Raw genomic sequence first — 22,533 nt, forward strand, 5'->3', positions numbered from 1 at the left:
GGCGCACATAAACGCAACATCGAGCTTTGTATTGAAAATGAGGATAGAGAAAGTAGGAGGGAACAGAAAAGGGGCTACTTTCAGTTGCCTCAGACACCTGAGTTTCAGTGAGGAAAAGAAGATGAGGTTTAGAAGAGGAGAGGTGGTGTTCTACGGATTGAAAATTAGATCTTAGACCGCGAATGTTGCAGAAGCTAATGAAGAAAAAGTTGAGGGGGGTGTCAAGACACTTAGGGTCGTCGTCGTCGTCGTCTGACCTGGGGACATTTGCGTTCCCCTCCCCAGATGGGGAATCCGAGGCTGGTGTAGGAGTCGCCATGATAATTTTGAAATTTTGAGTGAAAGGTGTGTGTGTGTTATTGGGTGCTTGTAGTTTTGTGTGAAGGATGAGAGTTGTCTTTAGAGGGCAGGCTGTGACTGCACCCTTGTGGTGTGAGACAAAGGGAAACGTTCAGTGAGGTCACAGCTGGGTTTAATGATAAGTTCACAGCATTCCCTGATCCAGTGCTTTAGACCTCACTAGGAGTAATTATCGTTTCGGCAGGTGCCTGCTGCCTCCTCCTCCTTAACTAATTCGTTTAGTTTTACTTTTTTTATTTTTTATTCGTCTTCCTCTCGCTGTAGCCCTTTGAGCCACTCTTTTGAGGGCCTTTAACTCCACGTCTTTTTAAGGAATCTTTCAGTTCGTCACTGATAACATCATCAAACACTCATTCTTCCTTGTTTAAAGCCTCAGGTACAACATTTTTCTTTATAAATAGTATAGTCCGCTTCCCTATTCCTTTTTTTTTTTTTTTTTCAAAAAGCAGAAGAGGCCGGCGTCTTTCTAGTAAACAACAGGGCTTAGGAAAGTAATGATGCCACTAAGGCCTGTCTTGAGAAATTAACAGGGATGTATTTGTAAAACACATACTGCGTCCGTCGTCGAAATAAACAGGTTTGTTATTTTGATAGCAACACTCTGTAAGCTTGATATCGCCACAGGTTTAGTTATAGGATTAACTCCTTTACACGTTGCATCATGGGCGAGTGGTATTGCATCTAAAATATTAACGATTCGACTTCCAAATCATGTGAGGGAGATGATGTCTGAGTATACATACAAGTAATCTTTCCCAGAATCTGGGCTTGTTGCATGTGGGATAATTTATTTCATCGGCTCCAAATTCAGAACGTGAGGTGTGTCAGGTGTAACGGCAATTTTCTATGCAAAATTCTGTTAAAAGTGTGCAAAAATAATAAGGGTCAAACCCCAAAATGAATGCCTTATGAGGAGAAAGTTTGATAGATATATCCGTGTAAACACGTTCCTATATCAGGGAATGAAATGCTCACATTCACAACTAATTTTTCTGATACTGATAATTATTTTAGTCTCCCAAGATTACTTGCAGTTCTCTCTGATAACTGGTAATTGATTCATCTAGTAATTGATATTACATTCCTCACTGAAATCTGATATTACATTTGTCTCATATAGATAAGTATAAAAATTACTTTACTAATTTGACCTATTTCATTATTGTTTTATTAGGTTTATGTTGTTTAGAGATCAACCCTTTGTGAGTTTATGAAAGAGTTAAGTACATAATCTCCCACACTTCACTTTTACTGTGCTTCCTGTACTAGCTGGACATGCAGGTGTTATGAGTGGCTTTGGAATTTTCAATGAGAGCTTACTTATGCATTTGTTTATATTGTTAAGTGTCCAACTTAAAGTGTTTCACTGGAGTCTGACGGTGTAGTGTTTGTTGGTTGTTGTCTAGAGGGTTAGATAGAGTCGTGGATCACCTGAGACGAAGTGAGCGACGAGAGGTATCACAAAAGAATTGTCTTCTTGGAAGACTTTCATTTCTCTCACCTTGTCGCAAGAAAGTACGCGAGCCTGATTTAGATAATAAAGTGGCACTCTATCACATTAGATATCTGCGCTTAGATATGTATCAGAGATGGCAGCGTCTAAGCCATAACTCTTGGTGGATATGATGTTCACTATGTGTGTAGTGGCAGGGCGGAGAGAGACAGCCTCTAGATCCTGCCTCTTTATTCCTTCTAATACATATCACACTCTACTGACCCTCTCATCAAGTCGGACCTTGAAGTTTTGAAGTAATCATGAAACGCAATTCATACAATATGAATCATGAAAAGAGATTTGAACAAGTTAAACAGAAAATCACAAAACATTACTACTCTTACTACCACCACCACCAATAGTTAGATCAACTCAACGCATTTTATTTTAATACAAGATCCTAAATATATAAACCTTCTCAAACACACACACACACACACACACACACACACACACACACACACACACACACACACACACACACACACACTCCTGTTCCTAAAATAGATCACCATATTGAAATGGTCTAGCCGACTGGCGCTCTCTCAACCTCCGATGTGGCAAAGTACGTCCTGGGCTGTCGTCATCCATCCAACGTGTTGATCGTCAATGGGGCGAACAGGAGAACCTCTATGGAGAGCGGTAGCTCATCTTTGGCCTCCACACTCTGATTCACCACCGGCAAGGGCTCCTGTGCGAATGGTGGCGGTGACGACGTGATTACCCGGAGGTCACGCACGTAACGAGGCATTTTTTTTTTTTTTATGTAGGAAGGATACTGGCCAAGGGCAACAAAAATCTAATAAAAAAAATGCCCACTGAAATGCCAGTCCCATAAAAGGTTCAAAGCAGTAGTCAAAAATTGATGAATAAGTGTCTTGAAACCTCCCTCTTGAAGGAATTCAAGTCATAGGAAGGTGGAAATACAGAAGCAGGCAGAGAGTTCCAGACTTTACCAGAGAAAGGGATGAATTATTGAGAATACTGGTTAACTCTTGCGTTAGAGAGGTGGACAGAATAGGGGTGAGAGAAAGAAGAAAGTTTTGTACAGTGAGGCCACGGGAGGAGGGGAGGCATGCAGTTAGCAAGATCAGAAGAGCAGTTAGCATGAAAATAGCGGTAGAAGACAGTTAGAGATGCAACATTGCGGCAGTGAGAGAGAGGCTGAAGACAGTCGGTTAGAGGAAAGGAGTCGATGAGACGAATAGCTTTTGATTCCACCCTTTCTAGAAGAGCAGTATGAGTGGAACCACCCCCAGACATGTGAAGCATACTCCATACATGGACGGATAAGGCCCTTGTACAAAGTTAGCAGCTGGGGGGGTGAGAAAAACTGGCGGAGACGTCTCAGAACACCTAACTTCATAGAAGCTGTTTTAGCTAGAGATGAGATGTGAAGTTTCCAGTTCAGATTATAAGTAAAGGACAGACCGAGGATGTTCAGTGTAGAAGAGGGGGACAGTTGAGTCATTGGAGAAGAGGCAATAGTTGTCTGGAAGGTTGTGTCGAACTGATAGATGGAGGAATTGAGTTTGTGAGGCATTGAACAATATCAAGTTTGCTCTGCCCCAATCAGAAATTTTAGAAAGATCAGAAGTCAAGCATTCTGTGAGATGCGTGAGATGCTTGTGGTCTACCAGGAGATGGCCTATACAGTCTCTGAGCGGCAGCCATGCAGATAGATAGATAGATAGATATTTTATTGACCACAGCAAACAGATGATACCAATGGATTATACATAATAGTATTACATAATCTACAAGATAATATTAAATTATTATTACTTCCTAACTGTAGTCCATCATCTATTGGTTACTAGAAGTCTATTATTACAAAATAAACGAGCTAAACATAAACTCTGGAGAAATATCTATTCTTAGGACCCTTGTTTATAAAATATATATAAACAATCATATTCATGACATCTATGCACTACTATAATTATCAAATCCTCACTAATCCCACAATCGTGTGAAACATTAAATACAAGTATAATTTATTACTTCTTTAATATATGATCAAAATGTTATGAACAATCTTACACATAATCTCTGGCGTAAACTGATCCCCAAACAATTGTTCTAAAGTGGAGAACTAGTATTGATCCCTAAGTTGCTGTGTTAACTGACAATCCTGCACTACATATCTCTCTGTTTGTAACTCTCCGCACACACACACATCCTCTCATTCACCTCCAGTCGACCTCTGTTTCTTTGATTCTACCTGCCAGTCTCACACACTAAACTATCTCCACTTACTCGAAATTGTGTGAATGATACTCTATGAATATCATTTACCGCATGCTTCACTGTATATATAAGATGTACCAATAAATCTGGGTTAATATCCTTATATGATGAGGAGTTACTGTTTACCATGTCATCTTTTAATTTCTTCATTACCAAGCTCAGGCCCGGTACATTCGTGTTGATCATCTTTCTGACGGTCCGACTGCTTGGAGTGTTAGAGACACATGTCCACGGAGGGAAAACAAAACAGGTTACCACAACAAAGCTTCCCACCTGCTAAGCCAATTGGCAAGAACTGCCGTATAGTGGAGCATCTCATGAAATGGAACAGGCCTGGAAGGAGCAATCTGAAACGCCTCCTCTTTAGTCAGCAAATCAGCTTTCTCATTCCCTAAAACTCAATATATATATATATATATATATATATATATATATATATATATATATATATATATATATATATATATATATATATATATATATATATATATATATATATATATATATTTATGGTGTGTGTGTGTGTGTGTGTGTGTGTGTGTGGAATTACATTAGTAAAAGTCATTTCACAAGACATTATGATAGCATTTTATTTATTTATTTTTTTTTTCAGTAACATTTTCTTACACTCCTCCTCAGTTGCATTAGACACCACTATTTCACATGCCTTTCTTAAGCCTCTCATCCAGTTCTAGCTTATCACTGGATATTCCCTTTGCTTTAAGGCCATACTTTGTGTGCAAGACTAGACAGACTCCTTCCTTTTACTAAAGTTTGTGTGTGTGTGTGTGTGTGTGTGTGTGTGTGTGTGTGTGTGTGTGTGTGTGTGAGTGTGTTTAACTAGTTGTATTTACCTAATACAATGTATTACCTAATGTACAGGATGAGAGCTTTGCTCGTGCTGTCCCGTCTTTGTATTGCATGGTGTCTAACATGGTAACGTGGCCTTAAATTCGTGTATCGTCTCTGCACGCACTACTTTCTTATCCAGTCCGTTCCATGTATCTACTTTTTTTTTTTTTATGTAGGAGGGACACTGGCGAAGGGCAACAAAAATCCCCCCCCAAAAAAAAAAGCTCATTGAGATGCCAGTCCCATAAAAGGGTCCAAAGCGGTAGTCAAAAATTGAAGGATAAATGTCTTGAAACCTCCCTCTTGAAGGAATACAAGTCATAGGAAGCTGGAAATACAGAAGCAGGCAAGGAGCTCCAGAGTTTACCAGAGAAAAGATGAATGCTTGAGAATACTGGTTAATTCTTGCATTAGACAGGTAGACAGAATAGGGGTGAGAGAAAGAAGAAAGTCTTATGCAGCGAGGCCGCGGGAGGAGGGGAGGCATGCAGTTAGCAAGATCAGAAGAGTAGTTAGCATGAAAATAGCGGTAGAAGACAGCTAGAGATGCAACATTGCGGCGATGAGAGAGAGGCTGAAGACAGTCAGTTAGAAGGAAGGAGTTGATGAGACGAAAAGCTTTGATTCCACCCTGTCTAGGAAAGCGGTATGGGTGGAACACCCCAGACATGTGAAGCATACTCCATACATGGACGGATAAGGCCCTTGTACAGTTGATAGGTGGAGGAATTGAGTTTTTGAGGCATTGAACAATACCAAGTTTGCTCTGCCCCAATCAGAAATTTTAGAAAGATCAGAAGTCAGGCGTTCTGTGGCTTCCCTGCGTGAAATGTTTACTTCCTGAAGGGTTGAACGTCTATGAAAAGACATGGAAAAGTACAGGGTGGTATCATCAGCGTAGGAGTGAATAGGACAAGAAGTTTGGTTTAGGAGGCCATTGATGAATAATAGGAAGAGAGTGGGTGACAGGACAGAACCCTGAGGAAGACCATTGTTAATAGATTTAGAAGAACAGTGACCGTCTACCACAGCAGTAATAGAGCGGTCAGAAAGGAAACTTGAGATGAAATTACAGAGAGAAGGATAGAAGCCATAGGAGGGTAGTTTGGAAATCAAAGCTTTGTGCCAGACTCTATCAAAAGCTTTTGATATATCCAAGGCAACAGCAAAAGTTTCACCAAAATCTCTAAAAAAGATGACCAAGACTCAGTAAGGAAAGCCAGAAGATCACCAGTAGAGCGGCCTTGACGGAACCCATACTAGCAATCAGATAGAAGGTTGTGAAGTGATAGATGTTTAAGAATCTTCCTGTTGAGAATAGATTCAAAAACTTTACATAGGCAGGAAATTAAAGCAATAGGACGGTAGTTTGAGGGATTAGAACGGTCACCCTTTTTAGGAACAGGCTGAATATAGGCAAACTTCTAGCAAGAAGGAAAGGTAGATGTTGATAGACAGAGCTGAAAGAGTTTGACTAGGCAAGGTGCAAGCATGGAGGCACAGTTTCGGAGAACAATAGGAGGGACCCTATCAGGTCCATAAGCCTTCCGAGGGTTTAGGCCAGCGAGAACATGGAAAACATCATTGCGAAGAATTTTAATAGGTAGCATGAAGCAGTCAGAGGGTGGAGGGAAAGCTGTTCATTTTCCTGTTCCTTCTTGAACTATATATATATATATATATATATATATATATATATATATATATATATATATATATATATATATATATATATATATATATATATATATGTATATATATGATGACAACAAGTCACGGCTTAAAACATGAGTAGCTAGGGCAGGTGGTATATATATATATATATATATATATATATATATATATATATATATATATATATATATATATATATATATATATATATATATATATATATATACAGCACCTGCCGTAGGTACTCTCATGTTTTAAGCCGTGACTTGTTGTCATTGTCCGTATTCTTATTTGTTTGACGCTTGTTTAGCGTAATAAATTTATCAAATAAAATTAAATCAAATGGCTTTAAAAGTCGATAAATCTAGTGACAAGATCACCAAATTGGCAATAGAGAGCAGGTTGCATCCAGCCACCCACATCTCGAACGTGTGAGGCTCTGAAAAAAATAATAATAAATAAATAAATAAAATAAATAAACAAATAATAAAAAAAGATTCCATGAGCATGTAACATCGCCTTGCCCCATTTCAGCAGAATTTCATTCATACTTTAAAAATGCCTTAATTACCTTTCACTTTTCATCATATTACCTCAAATTTACCTTGAAAATTCTCGAACCTTAAAAATTACCTTAAAGGTCCCTCAATTACCTGATGTAAGGTAATTTAAAAGTGAGAATCCTGAATATCGGTTACTCGCTCTGATGACGCCAAGCACAGGACTGGGGGCTGGAAGGGACGGTGGGAAGGGGGAAATGGAGCCGAAAAGGTGATGAAAGCCCACCTCCCACCTCGCGCCACGTTCTTACCACGCATCGCATCTCTCTCTCTCTCTCTCTCTCTCTCTCTCTCTCTCTCTCTCTCTCTCTCTCTCTCTCTCTCTCTCTCTCCCAGAATGAACATTTAAGTTTCGAAAATTCTTGTGGGGCTATTTGGAGGGCTAGATAAAAACTAACTACACTATGAGCAACTCCCTTGCTACATGATGTATCGAACTCAACTCTCAAGAAGAAATGGAAGTGGAAGAAATAGGGTGGGGAAAATCAACTTTAAGTTTTATTCAGAGTTACTGTTAACTCGCGGCGCGTCGGAACATGTCTACGAGTCGTGTCTCTCTCCCTCTCTCTCCCTATTCCCTTTCTTTATTTTATTTCTCTGTTCGTTACTCTTTTCGTTATCCCCACTCTATATCTCTTTGTACATAATAATATACCCTATAAAGTGTTCAAAGTAGTCAAACGTTCGTTTGTAAACAAAGAGCAGAGAGAACAAGGGGACAGCAACGAACACGATGCAGACTATGAGGGGAGCGAGCGATGGCAGCCGCAAATTTCGTTCCCATGAGAGCCACTCCTTTTAAAAAGTGCTCCCTCACGATCCGAAAGTTTGCACGACGGAGCCCAGACACTCAATCATCCAACACAAGACGACCTCAAAAGGTGGCCTCTTCGGAGGGAGGCGTTGTTAGCCTGTACTGGCAACCTAACTCCTTAACTTCCCTCACTGGCGACCTTGCTAGCATGAGTACTCCTCTCCCTTTAGATAGGGCAGAGCAGAGGCCGAAACCCTCTTTAACTTTCGGTCACAAGGTCATAAGGACAAGCAAGCCACCTTCCGCCCAACACACACACAGGACAAACAATGAAGAGGAGATTAAGTAAATTTAAAGGCAAAAGATATTATTTGTCGACACTTGAATTACAGCATCATATGGGCATTCACTTAGTGCTGTTAAAAGAGGGGTGGTTGTACGATCCGGACCTGAATTTTTTTTTTTTTTTTTTTCTTTTATATTTTCTGCATTTTTTTCCGCTTCTTTTGATATACGAGTACGTAACTTTTTGGAAAAAAAAAAACTTTTATGTAATAAGGTCTTCCACGGTTTCGCCAGCCGCGAGACATGTACGATAAGCTTTTTTTTTCTTTTTTTTTTTTCTTTTTTTCCCATTTTCTTTTTTTTTTTTTTCTTTTGACATATCCGTTTTTCTTATGAAAATCTACGGCTCTCTCACTGCGTATAACATTAGAGAGCACGAAATTTTAGGTTTAACTATTTTTCTCAGATTTATATACGAAAAATTAAAAATATATGATTATTTTTTTGTTAAATCCAGTAAATATTGAATGTATCTGCATCAGATATGTTTTGCATTAATGTTTTATTTATTTTAAACAGTTAAATGCGGTTTTTTTTACATAGAAATAAGGCGAAATATAGCAAAAAATGTTTTTCTTCCATCTCCACTCCCCCCCTGGTTAAGCGTGAAATTATGAATAGTTTTACGCCTATGTACAAGACAAATCGGAGTAACTAAATGAAACTATGTCTGCTTTTTCAACATATTCTGATGTACATATGTGAATTTCAAGTTCCTGGCTCCAATAGGTGAATTTTAGTATAGGGATGAGGGTCACGAGAGGATCACAAAAGACAGACGGACCCGAGGACCCTGTTAGTCTATAAGTGGGTCACGTGCTCTCTGGGTAAACCGGCCTCAGGGGATTGGTGCATGCTTGCTTGTTTGCTTGGGGTTGTGTTTGCAAGCTCATGAGTCGTCCTGATTTCATTTTCGCTTTTCAAAACCGCCTTGTCTGGCCAAGGTGTTCATCAACCACTTTGCACATACAAGTACTTCTTCATCCTTAATGTTGATTTTCATTGTTTCATAACATTGCTGTGTTTTTGCACATCGAGCAGACAGAACGTAAGCTATCCCAGGTAAGTTTTCTCAAAGAGCACCTTATCTCATCCGAAATTAGGAAGAATACTAATATATAGCATTTACTGACTTTGAAATATATTATGTAAGAGACATTTTTATATAACATAACATTTCGCCATAACTCGTCTCTAATTACAGGTCTGTTCAGTAAGAAAGGCGAAGCAGCGTTGAAGGAGCTGAATGAAAACTTCCAAAAGGTGGGACCAGTTATACTAGGATTGGCGGAGGAAAAAAATTCTGTCTATCTAGCCCGGCGGGTGTTTTACAATTACATGAGCAACCTCAACATAACGCTGGACGTAGAGCCTGCTTTAACGAATGTAAGTTTGAGGAGTGGCGATGGACGTTCTGATACTGGCTGAAAGACTATTACTTCTGTATTATGGGTGGAACTGAAAGGGTTACATAAAGTAATAATAATCCTGATACATACCATTAATAATTCGTTTATAAATTATCTGCACATGAAATGTAACATACTTTTAACATGGTAAAAAAAAAAAAATTAAAACAATCGCAAAAAATTCGAATATATTACAGGAAATGGAATGAATCAGCGAAAGGTTAATAATTGAATGCATTAATTTGCAGTGAAGGATACTAACTCCCGACCCAGATCTGTATGTCTGGTGTTGTTCTTTTCGTACCCAAGGCACTGACCTCACTAACCCTGATATGGCGTTGTTAGTTATGTGCCCAAGACAAACCCCACTGATCCAAATATCTGGCGTGATTAGTTATGTGCCCAAGACACTGATCCAACTGACCCAGGCCCCAAGTCCAAGTGGTGCTCATTATGTGTCTTCCTCACTTGCCTCCAGGTCCTCCCAGTGGAAGGTTAAAGTGCTACCTAATAATATATTAATAGGAAAAATAATTCGAGATAATAATATATAAAAGAGAAGATATAATTTATTCAAAAGACCAATCTTCTTTGCAAACATTAGGGCCTCATGTCCCGGGAAAAGACCGCTCTCTCCAAGTGTTCTCGAGATGCGGAAAAGTCCCATTTTCAACACGACAACAGAAGAGGTATTGCTCCCAAATGTCCACCAGACTGGAACACTCCACTAAAAATTATCACAATGTAAGGAGGACTGAGCAGGCATCACAATATGGTTGTGTTTCCCGAGATATGAGATAACCATGTGTGAGATGCGAATGACTCATCCGGAGACAGGCCAATATAGTCACTGAGCTGCGCCCATGTATATGGACATACGTCCATGGACACACAACATAAGATATTACCTCTCCCATCTTAGTGTTGGCAACTAAAGCATCCCACCTGCTTTGCCAACTGACAAGAACTGCCACTCATATAGTGGAGTACAAATAATGATATGGAACGGGGCTCAAATAAGCAACTCGAGTTACCGCCTCCTCAGCCACCCTATCGGCTTTCTCTTTCCCTGAAAAATCCCACATGTGCCAGAACCCACCAAAACCCAACATGGTAACCTCTACGCTGGAGAAGCTAGAACCACTCAAATATTGATAAAAGAAGAGCATGAAAGGAAGGACTAAATCGTAAAGAAGAAAACAGAAAAAGAAATCATAAAGAAGAAACAGGAAGAGTAAAATTAATTTTTAAAGCTAGGATTATGGAAGACAGCTCGAGTGAGACACATATAGTTGAGAATGTGAATCGCGGGACACTTACAAAAAACTGACGCAGTAAGACAGTTAACTCGATAACAGTACCTCATCTGCAAGTAGTGGTGATGCAAGTCCAATGGAAGGACACCAACATCCACTAGTAACCCAGGAATTCGGGATAAGCGGAACGCACCAATTCCCAGACGAACGCCAGCATGGTGCGCAAAGTCCAAAGCACGAAGTCATGCATCAGTAGCAGACGAATAAACTTCACACACATATTCCAGCTTCGAAAGAATAAGAGTCATGATGCCAATAAGAGTCTGTTAGACTCTTTCCGTCATGATCTTCATAATAGTCTCTGTCTGTGTACTTCTTCTAATTGTATTTTTTTTTTTCCTTCTAAATTCTTCTTTACGTCATCTAGCTATCTCTTTCTTGGTCTTCTTGGTGGTTTTCTTCCTTCAGGTTGCCATTCCAGATACACCAGGGGATATCTATCCTCTTCCATCGTTTTTATATGTCCGTACCATCTCAAGTTGTTTCTTCCTATAAATTTTCCACTAGTTCTATTTTCAGTTCCTTTCTTATCTTTGTATTTCATATCCTGTCCCTTCTGATTATTTCCTAAATTATTCCTTTCCGCAGCATTGTCCTTAGATTTTAATTTATTTGTCATAACACATGTCTCAGATTCGTAAAAACAAAATCGGTTTGAGCATCGTATTGTATCTAGTTGTTTAACACTGAATCGGTATGACCTTATCTTTTAGCAATAGGTAAAGTGAATTCTAGTATTATTTTTTTGTATCGTTTTATTTATTGATTTTTTTTCTGAGTGTTGTCTTGCGTAGTAAGGAATTCTAGATATCTAAACTGGTCTACTTGTTTAAGTTTCTGTTCATTTATATGGATATATTTTTGATACTGCCTGTTTACATTCATTATATCCGTTTTATTGGCATTTACCTTTAACCTGTACTTGTTTGTCCCTTCTTGCCATTTGTTGATTGTGTACTGTAAACCGATCTGACAAGTAATTGCCTATCTCTGAGTACCACATAAGCCTGACATTGACCATCCTTTTCAACAACTTACAAAATGCAAGCGGTTTAGGAATGCAATGATAATTGGTCACCAACTGATGATACTTTCCGGGCTTTGGGATGTGGGGTTACGAGTATTACAGCAACACCCCAAGAAAACAGAAAATCACTGGTATTTTAAATAAAGTTCAAGAGATCTAATTAAAAAAAAAAAAAATAAGCCCTATCTGACATGTGGCGTGAAAAGACATACGGGATTTCATTAAGATCCGCTGACGAATCAATGCATTGAGATAGAGCTATCTTAAGTTCTAATATGGAAAAGGGTACATTATAAGATTCACCTATAGCGAAAGCAAAGTTAATTCCACGAAATTCCAAATAGCGATGATTGTGTGCCATAGGCGAATTAGGATCTTTCCTGGAAATATTCGCAAAGGGACCTGCAAATCACCTTAGGATAAGCCACCTTCTCACCAGCATGAAACAATACAAGAGAGATAAGAGCAGAAAACTTTCCAGAAATCTTGCAAGCCGTTTCACACTTATATATGTGTTATCTTTGCTGTAATCGACGAAACATGGTCTTTCCAAGATGTTCGGCGTGCATTCTTTAAGACCTGTCAAGCTTTATCCCTCGCCTGTCGAAAGGCGTTCGTACACAGAGTCGGTGAAGACGAAAGAAGGCAGCACGATTCGTCCGCACAGCAGCACAGCAATCATTGTTCCATCAAGGAACCGGACGTTTGAAAAGACGGCCAGACGTTCTAGGGACGGATTGGAGAGCAGATTGTAATGTATCAGTAAAATATGCAGCAGTTTCGTCAGAACTACCAAAGTTATCCAGCGAATAATCAAAGTGAGTTCCATAAAAAAATAAATAAACAAAATAAAAAGCTGCCAATCAGCTCTATCTAGATCCCACAAGGGAATACGGATTGTGTTCAGACTCTGCCGATTTCAGTATTATAAATAAATAAATAAAAAGCTACCAATCAGCTCTATCTAGACCCCATAAGGGAATACGGATTGTGTTCAGACTCTGCTGATTTCAGTATTATATGAAGTCGCTGACATAAAAATATGATAAAACTTACTAATTAAAATCTAAGAGAGCATTAGAACTGAAAGAAATATCAATGACTGTAAAAGTACCGGTTTGATTATGAAAATGTTTTGTATCCACATTAACATCATTAACGTCTCATTCTCTTTAAAAGAAGCAAGTAAAACATATATAAGGTTTATTATACTGTCATCCTACAGCAGATGGTGACAATTACAATATCCTAGTGAAAGAAAAGGAAAGAAAAGATCTTGCACTAGGCGGTTAAGATCGCCCCTTCTCAATAGGAACATTGGGTGGGAAATAAACGCTGCATATCGCAGAGGGTCGGTTTAAGAAAATTTTGACTGTAACAACCTTTAGTGCAGGTGTGTCAAACTCAAACCATTTCGAGGACTAATTATACACGTGTTTATGTTTCTGAGATTCATCCATGATTTTGCAATTGTTGTCAAAAAATAGAACAGCAAGAACGGGTACACCGATGTTGTTGACAACGACAACGACAACGAAAACAACGACACCAAGGAAAAAAACAAGCATAAAAGCAAAAGGTGAAAAGTCCCATAGCCATGATACCACACATAACACCAAATTACATACACCACACATCACATCCAGTCACAGACCACATCACACCAACTACACTACAGAAGACCACATCTCACCGTACGTAACATTTCATATCACACCCACTCACGCCACACAGTTACATCACAACACACTACTACTACTAGCCACACAACAACCTATATCACACACAGTCACACCACACAAAACCACGCCACATCCAGGCACACCACAACCAACATCATACTTCACAACCCTCCTCTCACCCTCCACACCACACCACACAACACCACACATAGCATCCAAACACTCGGTGGACGCAAAACTACATCATGCCACACATCACACAAGCCACACAACAAACCACACCATACCCAATCATTCAACAATCAATATCATTCCTAACCACACCCCATATCACATTCGCCACGTGTCCCACACAACCCATATCACACAGTCATAACAGAAAACCCTATCAAGCTGCACATCACACAGCAACATAACAATTGATATGACACGACTGTACCACACAAGAAAAAAAAAATAATAATAATAAAAATATCAAAATACACATCACATCCAGCTACAAAACAACCCATGCCACTTCCAGCCAAAGCACATAACGATACCAATATGTTTCGTCTTATAAGTTTAGGAGTTTCCTCAACTATAGTTGTTATAGTATTCTGTTGAAAAACTCACTTGTATTCACAGGCCACTCATGATCATCCTGAGGCCCGTGCGTTTGACACCCATATTGTACGGTAGTTTGCGGTTCGAGACTAGTGCTGCAGTGCCACAGAGGTGGCTTTCACCTAAATTGAAATCTGATTTCAATTAACAATATCCAGAAGGAGCGGGAGGAACCGAGTTTCCCACCATTGTCTTTTGAAAACAAATTCGTACACATGATTTAAAGCAATGTAACAGAAGACTCCTCTTTTACCAGAAGACGCACACAACACAACAATTTCACTGAAGGGACTTGAAGAGATGTTTAGCAGGGAAGCCACAGATAGCAGCTTCCCTTTGCCAACCTGAACAGGGACCATATTCAAGCGGCGAGGCATGTCTAGTTCTTGGTGGCTCGTACATAGAAGCGAACACCTGAGACTGAGTAACTGGTGCAATGATGGTAACCCGCACACGGTCTCAGAAATGTCTGAAGAGACTTGAGATGGTGGATTCTTCGAGACAGATGGATTGGCATCTCTTCGTGAGGAGGATGTATCATGACCTGCAGAGAAACCCTCAAAGTTCATGTCGGACATAAATGAATCATGTAGGACAAAAGTAGCCGGGCTGAGCGTTGCCAAATGTTTAATTTCAACCTGTGAAAACATATCACAATAAAACATTTGATACTGACAATAAACTCACAATGATAATAATATAAAACATACTCGTAACATAGATCCAATGCTGACTAAACCCAAATCAAACTTGTAACACTGGTGGTGGTAATATATCTCCATCGGAATAAACAAATGTTATACCAAATCCCTGAAGTAATTGCACCATGCATAACATATCTAACGATCACTTATAATGAAAAAAAAAACACAATAATGAGATACATACTTAAGTGGCCCTATAGCACCTTTGTCCTAAGCAATGCTGGGCAGCCGCATCAAATCCGCACCCGTGTCACCTCTCGGACTGTTTCCATGCAGCGTAACCTAAATCACGTTAGATATTCACACAACAATATAAACCTGCCCTATCACCGCAACTAAACAATCAACACCAGTACTGAATGTTCTGTATTCATTATACCAATCAACCCCACTTAACTCAGTCCCCAGCCTTACAGTATAACGTAAATAACAACAGTATTATAAATGATACATACATCAATGGACCTAAGGAGTCTGAAGCAGTCCTGAGGTCACTTGCCCTGGCCCCACACCCTTGCCACCTTGCTCCACCAAATCCATAACTCAACCAACCAGATTAGACCTGGCTGCCCAACGCTTGATTTGTTGTTGCAATTTCAAGGTTTTGCCCAAGAAATTAATACCACCATTAAAAAAAATACCGCTGTTTCATAAATGCGTACCAAGCGCAACTCTTGAAGATAAAATTAGACGTGAAATATTTATGAGTTAAACTTACTTACTAACACTATTAGTTTTGTTTCCTTTGACCAGTGATCCTCTTATGTAAAAAGAAAAGAAAAAAAAAATATATATATATATATATATATATATATATATATATATATATATATATATATATATATATATATATATATATATATATATATATATATATATAGGAGAGACACCAGCTAAGGGCAGCAAAAATATAATAAAAAAAAAATCCCAATGAGATGCCGGTCCCCAAATAGGGTCCGAAGCGGTAGTTAAAAATTGAAGGATAAGTATCTTGAAACCTCCCTCTTGAAGGAATTCAATTCATAGGAAAGAGGAAATACAGAAGTAGGCAGGGAGCTCCAGAGTTTACCAGAGAAAAGGATGAACGATTGAGAATACTGTTTAACTCTTGAATTAGAGAGGTGGACAGAATAGGAGTGAGAGAAAGAAGAAAGTCTTGTGCAGCGAGGCCGTGGGAGGAGGGGAGGCATGCAGTTAGCAAAATCAGAAGAGCAGTTAGCATGATAATAGCGGTAGAAGATATGCAAGAAGAGGTGCAACATTGCGGCAATGGGAAAGAGGCTGAAGACAGTCAGTTAGAGAAGAGGAGTTGATGAGATGAAAAGCTTTTTATTCCACCTAGTCTAAAAGAGCGGTATGAGTGGAACCCGCCCAGACATGTGAAGCACACTCCATACATGGACGGATAAGGCCCTTGTACAGAGTTAGTAGATGGGTGGTGAGAAAAACTGATGGAGACGTCTCAGAACACCTAACTTCATAGAAGCTGTTTTAACTAGAGATGAGTTGTGAAGTTTCCAGTTTAAATTATAAGAAAAGGACAGACTGAGGACGTTTAGGGTAAAAGAGGGAGACAGTTGAGTGTCATTGAAGAAGAGGGGATAGTTGTCTGGAAGGTTGTGTTAAATGATTAGATGTAGGAATTGAGTTTTTGAGGTAGTGAACAATACCAAGTTTGCTCTTCCCCAGTCAGAAATTTTAGAGAGATCAGAAGTCAGGCGTTCCGTGGCTTCCCTGCGTGAACTGTTTACTTCCTGAAGGGTTGGATGACTACGAAAAGACGTGGAAAAGTGCACGGTGGTATCATCAGCGTAGGAGTGAATAGGACAAAAAAAAAAGTTGCCATGGGATAGGGACAACTTCTGACCACCAAAGTTCATATAGGAAAATTCATCGTAATTACAAAGATATCACTTTTGTAGATCAGTGGTTTCTAACTTGTCCAGAGGCGGAGAACACTAACGAAAACATTCCTTAACAAAGTATGAATACAAAAGTTATATATATATATATATATATATATATATATATATATATATATATATATATATATATATATATATATATATATATATATATATATATATATATATATAACAGATGGCACCACTGCTACCACATCAATCTCTAAAGTTGAAATCTTCGCTCAAACCTTTGCTAAAAACTCTACCTTGGACGATTCAGGGCTTGTTCCTCCCTCTCCTCCACATGTATGCTGCTATTTCTCAGGCAGCAGTAAGCGTCAACATGATTTAAAAATTATCCAGGACATAAAATGCTGAAATTATCAGAGACTTGTTGTCTTTTAAGATCAGAAGTCACAGCCAGGATACTCGAACAATGGGAACGACTGCTAAATTTTTTTTTTTCAAAGTGATGCAGAGAAAAATAATATTGATGGAGTTGCCAAAATATACAAGACCATGACCACTCCTGGAACCAGACATATGCTGCTATCTCTAAATCGTATCCTCCCTAAAGCGGACAGCATGAACTTAGAATTCCAGTCGGAATAATCCAGACTTGCATCACTTTTCGTTCACGATGAAGTGGTAAATAAAAAAAGTTATCTCTCATTGACGCAAGAAATAATTCTTTGTACTAGGATATCAGTGATATCAACCTTGGCTGAAGGTGCGTTGTATTGCTAATCAGAGAACCTTTGGGAGATCAAGAGAGAAGATTTTGTTTCGACTGCCGAGAGTTCCTGGTGGAGCTATGTCTGCAAAAAAAAAAAAAAAAAAAAAAATCATCGCGACTGTGTGCTTTCTTTGCTAAGAATCATTGACCCTAAAGAATCCTTATTCCCAGTAGGAACTCCAATGACATACTGAAATTAGCACTCCATTTTCCAACACTTGTGAAGGTGGAAGAATTGGACGTCCTGCAAGATCAATGGAGGGATTTACTGTATGTTAAAGAAGCACTCAGAAATCTTAATGAGGTGGTAACTATCTTCAGGCTTAATTAAAAGCATTGAAGGATGGGAACAATGAGCTACGACTTGACCGTTTGTCAAGATTCATGTGTGACTTGCTAGCTCTTCCACATTCGTCTGCATGTGTGGAGCGAGTATTTACGCAGCTTAACATGATAAAAACAAAACAAATAAACAGACTTTGCGTGCCCACCTCGTCTAACAGACTTCTTGCAAAACAAAAGATCAGCCGATCGTCAGGAAGTACAATGCTATTAATGGCAACCCTCAACAATCCTCTTCAAAGATGTGAAAAGTGGTCAGTGCTACCAAAGGTCCGCTGAGCGAGAACGAGGAGGCAGAGAGGAGAGGGTGGCAACACTGTATCCAGTAGCGGAGTATGCCATTGAGGACGAACCAAACTAACCCCTGCCCGTGTATATCTGAAATAATATTGAAGAGTAAGATTCCATCTTATTTCAGACAAATTTCTGTTAATTATCTATTGTTTCTCAGCCTTGGGAATTTCTGGTCAATTTTGAATTTTTTTCATTATCAGTCTTAGGAAGTTTGAAATTTGTCACTGGTCACCCTGACGAACACACCTTCACCGGGGTAGGCCGGTGCGCACCTGTCCATCACACGCGAGGGAGCGTCACTTCCCAGCGCTCACGACAGCGAGTGAGCTTGCTTCTCCAAAAACAGATAAATCTTTAAAAATTGCTGTCAGGATTATAAACAATTTCCGGCGGGTATATAAGGGGTTCAAATTACTGAGAATGAGAAGCTATCTGATGAGAAGGATAATAAAAATTATGTTAAGATTGGTGAAAGTAAAAGAATACCCAATATTCAACTAATTTTATTTAAGCATCTGTCAGTTTGCGCAAGATACTGCATACCGCATTACATTCAGCAACCATGATACTGCAGATACAATAAGTATTAACCTCGGACAAGAACGCTAGCTTTATTTCAATATTACCCTTTCTATATATATATATATATATATATATATATATATATATATATATATATATATATATATATATATATATATATATATATATATATATATATATATATATATATATATATATATTCTTTTATATAGTTTCATAATCCGTCATTCTGTTTTGCTTTATTTTTTATTTTTTATTTTCTTCAAATTTTACCTTTCCGTTGAATTATATACATATATATATATATATATATATATATATATATATATATATATATATATATATATATATATATATATATATATATATATATATATATATATATATATATATATATATATATATATATATATATATATATATATATATATATATATATATATATATATATATATATATATATATATATATATATATATATATATATATATATATATATATATATATATATATTTCTTTAGTGTTAGTAAGCAACATGCCTGTAAGCATAATACATGTTGATTAAGAAAAAAAGTTCTCAAGTAGAGTAGTACATGAACAGAATAGAAACAATAATCAGGTTGATACTATAGAATCAATAGCATGTTTTGATAAAAGATTAGATAAATATATGTCTATAAATAACAGGTGAATATAGGAAGATCTGCCCCCTGTAGGCCTTGCGAATTCTTACATAAAGAAAATAAGGTATCAAATCAATCTCTTTAATGGAAAGCTTGTGTTGGACTATGGCTACGAGATACCCGCTGTACGATCGGCTGAGTTCCACGCTGAAAATCCTCATAGCAAGACCTTCGCGTACAGACTTGACCACAGTCTCGAGAAGTCCCTGTTTGCCTTCATGACAAATACTTATATTCAGAGAAAAAGTAAGTATATCGAGATTACATCTATTACACCGAATGAGAGATTTGCTACTCCTTTTAACTAATTTTCTTCACTAAGAATATTATTTTTCATAAAAACTTCGTTTTCTTTTTTCTTTTCTTTTTTTCTTTTCTTCTTTTTTTTCAAAGAATAGGAATGCTTCATAACTGTATTGTTTCTGCTTAATGTTGAATACAACCTCTCTTTCGCTGATGGCCGTTTGCAGTAAGTTATCCATAGGTATTGAGTGAAACAAGAATAGTTGGTAAAAACAATTAGTTAAATAGATAAAAAAAAAATGGTTGTTGTTTTGGTTGTTTGGTTTAGTTTCTGTCCGTGTCTCATATTACCAGACTATAACTTTTTCTTCATGTCTTTTATGTAGTTCGTATTCTATCATGCTGTTTTATTTTATGACGTTTTTTTCAGATTTTACCATTCTATTAAATTAAACATTTATTGTTTCTCTTAACTTTCACATTTTTTCTTTGTTCACCGTTTAATTTCATTTAAATGTCCATTCAAAACTCTCTTCATTATCATTGTGCTATCATTTGTGTTTCAATCCAAGTGTGATTACTTGTTGTGCATTCCAACTCTAAATACGTACAAAGTCTTTTTTACTTCTTATAATATTTAGTCCTCTCTCTCTCTCTCTCTCTCTCTCTCTCTCTCTCTCTCTCTCTCTCTCTCTCTCTCTCTCTCTCTCTCTCTTTTCTAATACTAATTTACATATTAACATACTGCATTTCCATATTTTGTTACACGCAAGTGTCTAATTGGCACTCTTACTGATACTCGGAATGTATGTCTGTGTTTATTATTAACCAACACATTACGTTCCTCTTTCCCTTTCTTTTTTTTTTTTAAGTCTGAAAAGTTTCTTCATATTCCAGCGGTGGGACATGGGGACGAAAACAGATATCTGTTCAACACCCCACCGCCGTTGGGCCCTCTGACCCATCCACAGGATCTCCATGTTCGAGATATCATGACGACCCTTTGGACCAACTTTGCACGCACAGGGTATGTGTGCTGAAGGTTGTAAATATATGGCAATCCTTGTTTCCCTAGACAGAATACAATGTAACCTACCATCCTCCTTTTTTTCAGGAACCCGACAGTCAACGGCACCCTGGGTTTCAGATGGGCACCCGTGACGCCCAGTCAACCAGTCAGATTTCTGTCCATCACCACAAACCCTACCATGCAATCAGTGGATGAACGGGTAAAGAAAAAACTCAACAGCCTGGTTTTCTAGATCGCTTTGATGTCACTCAAATCTAGTAATTGCTTTCAAATCAAAATTTTGTTTCATTGTAACGCCCATAGAAAAGTAATAATAAATAAATTAATTAATAAATAAACTGAAAATAACAAAATCTAAGGAGTAACCATTTAGTTACTAAACTTATAATAGCGGTTCACAAGTAGGATTTTCTTTTTCCTTGACAGAAACGAGACTTTTGGAATTCCCTGCCAGTCAAGGATAGCAAATTGCTCTATCCCGAGCGTTTTCTTCCACATACGGATACATCTGACTCATCCTCAGCTCAAACACTGAACTCAACTTCATTTATTGCTATGGAAGCATATTGTGTAAATTAATACTTACGTATATAATAACCTTATATTCAGTTTTTCATTACTCATTGACATCTCTTCTCATCATTAATAAAATTTTACATTTCATATAAGTGTTGGCAGCATTTAAATTTAACTTTGTAAAATAAAGGAAAACCTTAATAAGTATGTATCTGTATATGCGCAATCATGTTTGAAAATGTAGAAGACTCAACAGTAAATGTTCAAACATTATATATATATATATATATATATATATATATATATATATATATATATATATATATATATATATATATATATATATATATATATATATATATATATATATATATATATATATATATATATATATATATATATATATATATATATATATATATATATATATATATATATATATATATATATATATATATATATAATAGTTATCGGTAGACTGGAATCCATGCAGTAATTAAAAATTATTGATGCCTTGATGAAAGAAGACTGCTGAAAAACAATTATGTCAGTGCAGAGCATGAAAATGTAAGGAATAGTGTATTTAGTATGCATAAACTGTTATTAGAGTAACTTTGACCCATAAAAACACATAGATGAATTTATTTGTAATGCCTATTTCTTCATAATAGTTTACCTGTTAGGACAATACTCCATAAGACAAATTTAATATCACAAAGCTAATTTTTCTTCTAGATTTAAGTATGGTTGTATATCTGTTTCACAATTATGCTATGTAAAACTAACCAGCATTTTTCTTACAAAGTTATACATAGGAGAATGTATGAGGAAAATCTCATACATTTCTTGTTCTATAAAGATTTTCAAGAAATATAATAGAAATTATGGTAGAGTTGCCAATAATTTTGCTTTTTTGTGTGTTACCTTCGTGCAGCACAGTAAGACGGAATATTTGTCAATAAACCTAGGAAATTGTGCCCGTGTTTTCCCTTGTGTGTGTGTGTGTGTGTGTGTGTGTGTGTGTGTGTGTGAGCCTTGTCCTGGCGTTCAGAGTGTGGCTTGTTTGAGGCCCTGCTGCTCTAGTTTCTCGACCCATACCCGTGTGGATAACACGCCTGCCTGGAGTGGAGGGTGGGCGCAACAATATATATATATATATATATATATATATATATATATATATATATATATATATATATATATATATA

The 22,533-nt window shown here is 37.5% G+C and overlaps 1 protein-coding gene across 3 annotated transcripts in view; it reads left to right on the plus strand.

The window, feature by feature from the left end:
• LOC135089525 (cholinesterase 2-like) overlaps nucleotides 1-21,573 on the plus strand; it is a 112,817-nt gene extending 91,244 nt beyond the window's left edge. For all 3 annotated transcript variants that reach the window (XM_063985163.1, XM_063985164.1, XM_063985161.1), the window contains 5 exons: nucleotides 9,495-9,676; nucleotides 19,629-19,782; nucleotides 20,677-20,806; nucleotides 20,894-21,008; nucleotides 21,236-21,573. In XM_063985163.1, coding sequence (XP_063841233.1) covers nucleotides 9,495-9,676; nucleotides 19,629-19,782; nucleotides 20,677-20,806; nucleotides 20,894-21,008; nucleotides 21,236-21,388 — 734 coding nt within the window. In that variant the 3' untranslated portion in view covers nucleotides 21,389-21,573. The remainder of the gene's footprint in view (nucleotides 1-9,494; nucleotides 9,677-19,628; nucleotides 19,783-20,676; nucleotides 20,807-20,893; nucleotides 21,009-21,235) is intronic.
• The last annotated feature ends 960 nt before the right edge of the window (nucleotides 21,574-22,533 follow it).

This window comes from Scylla paramamosain, chromosome 33 (genome assembly GCF_035594125.1).
Source record: "Scylla paramamosain isolate STU-SP2022 chromosome 33, ASM3559412v1, whole genome shotgun sequence".
Taxonomy (NCBI): Eukaryota; Metazoa; Arthropoda; class Malacostraca; order Decapoda; family Portunidae; genus Scylla; species Scylla paramamosain.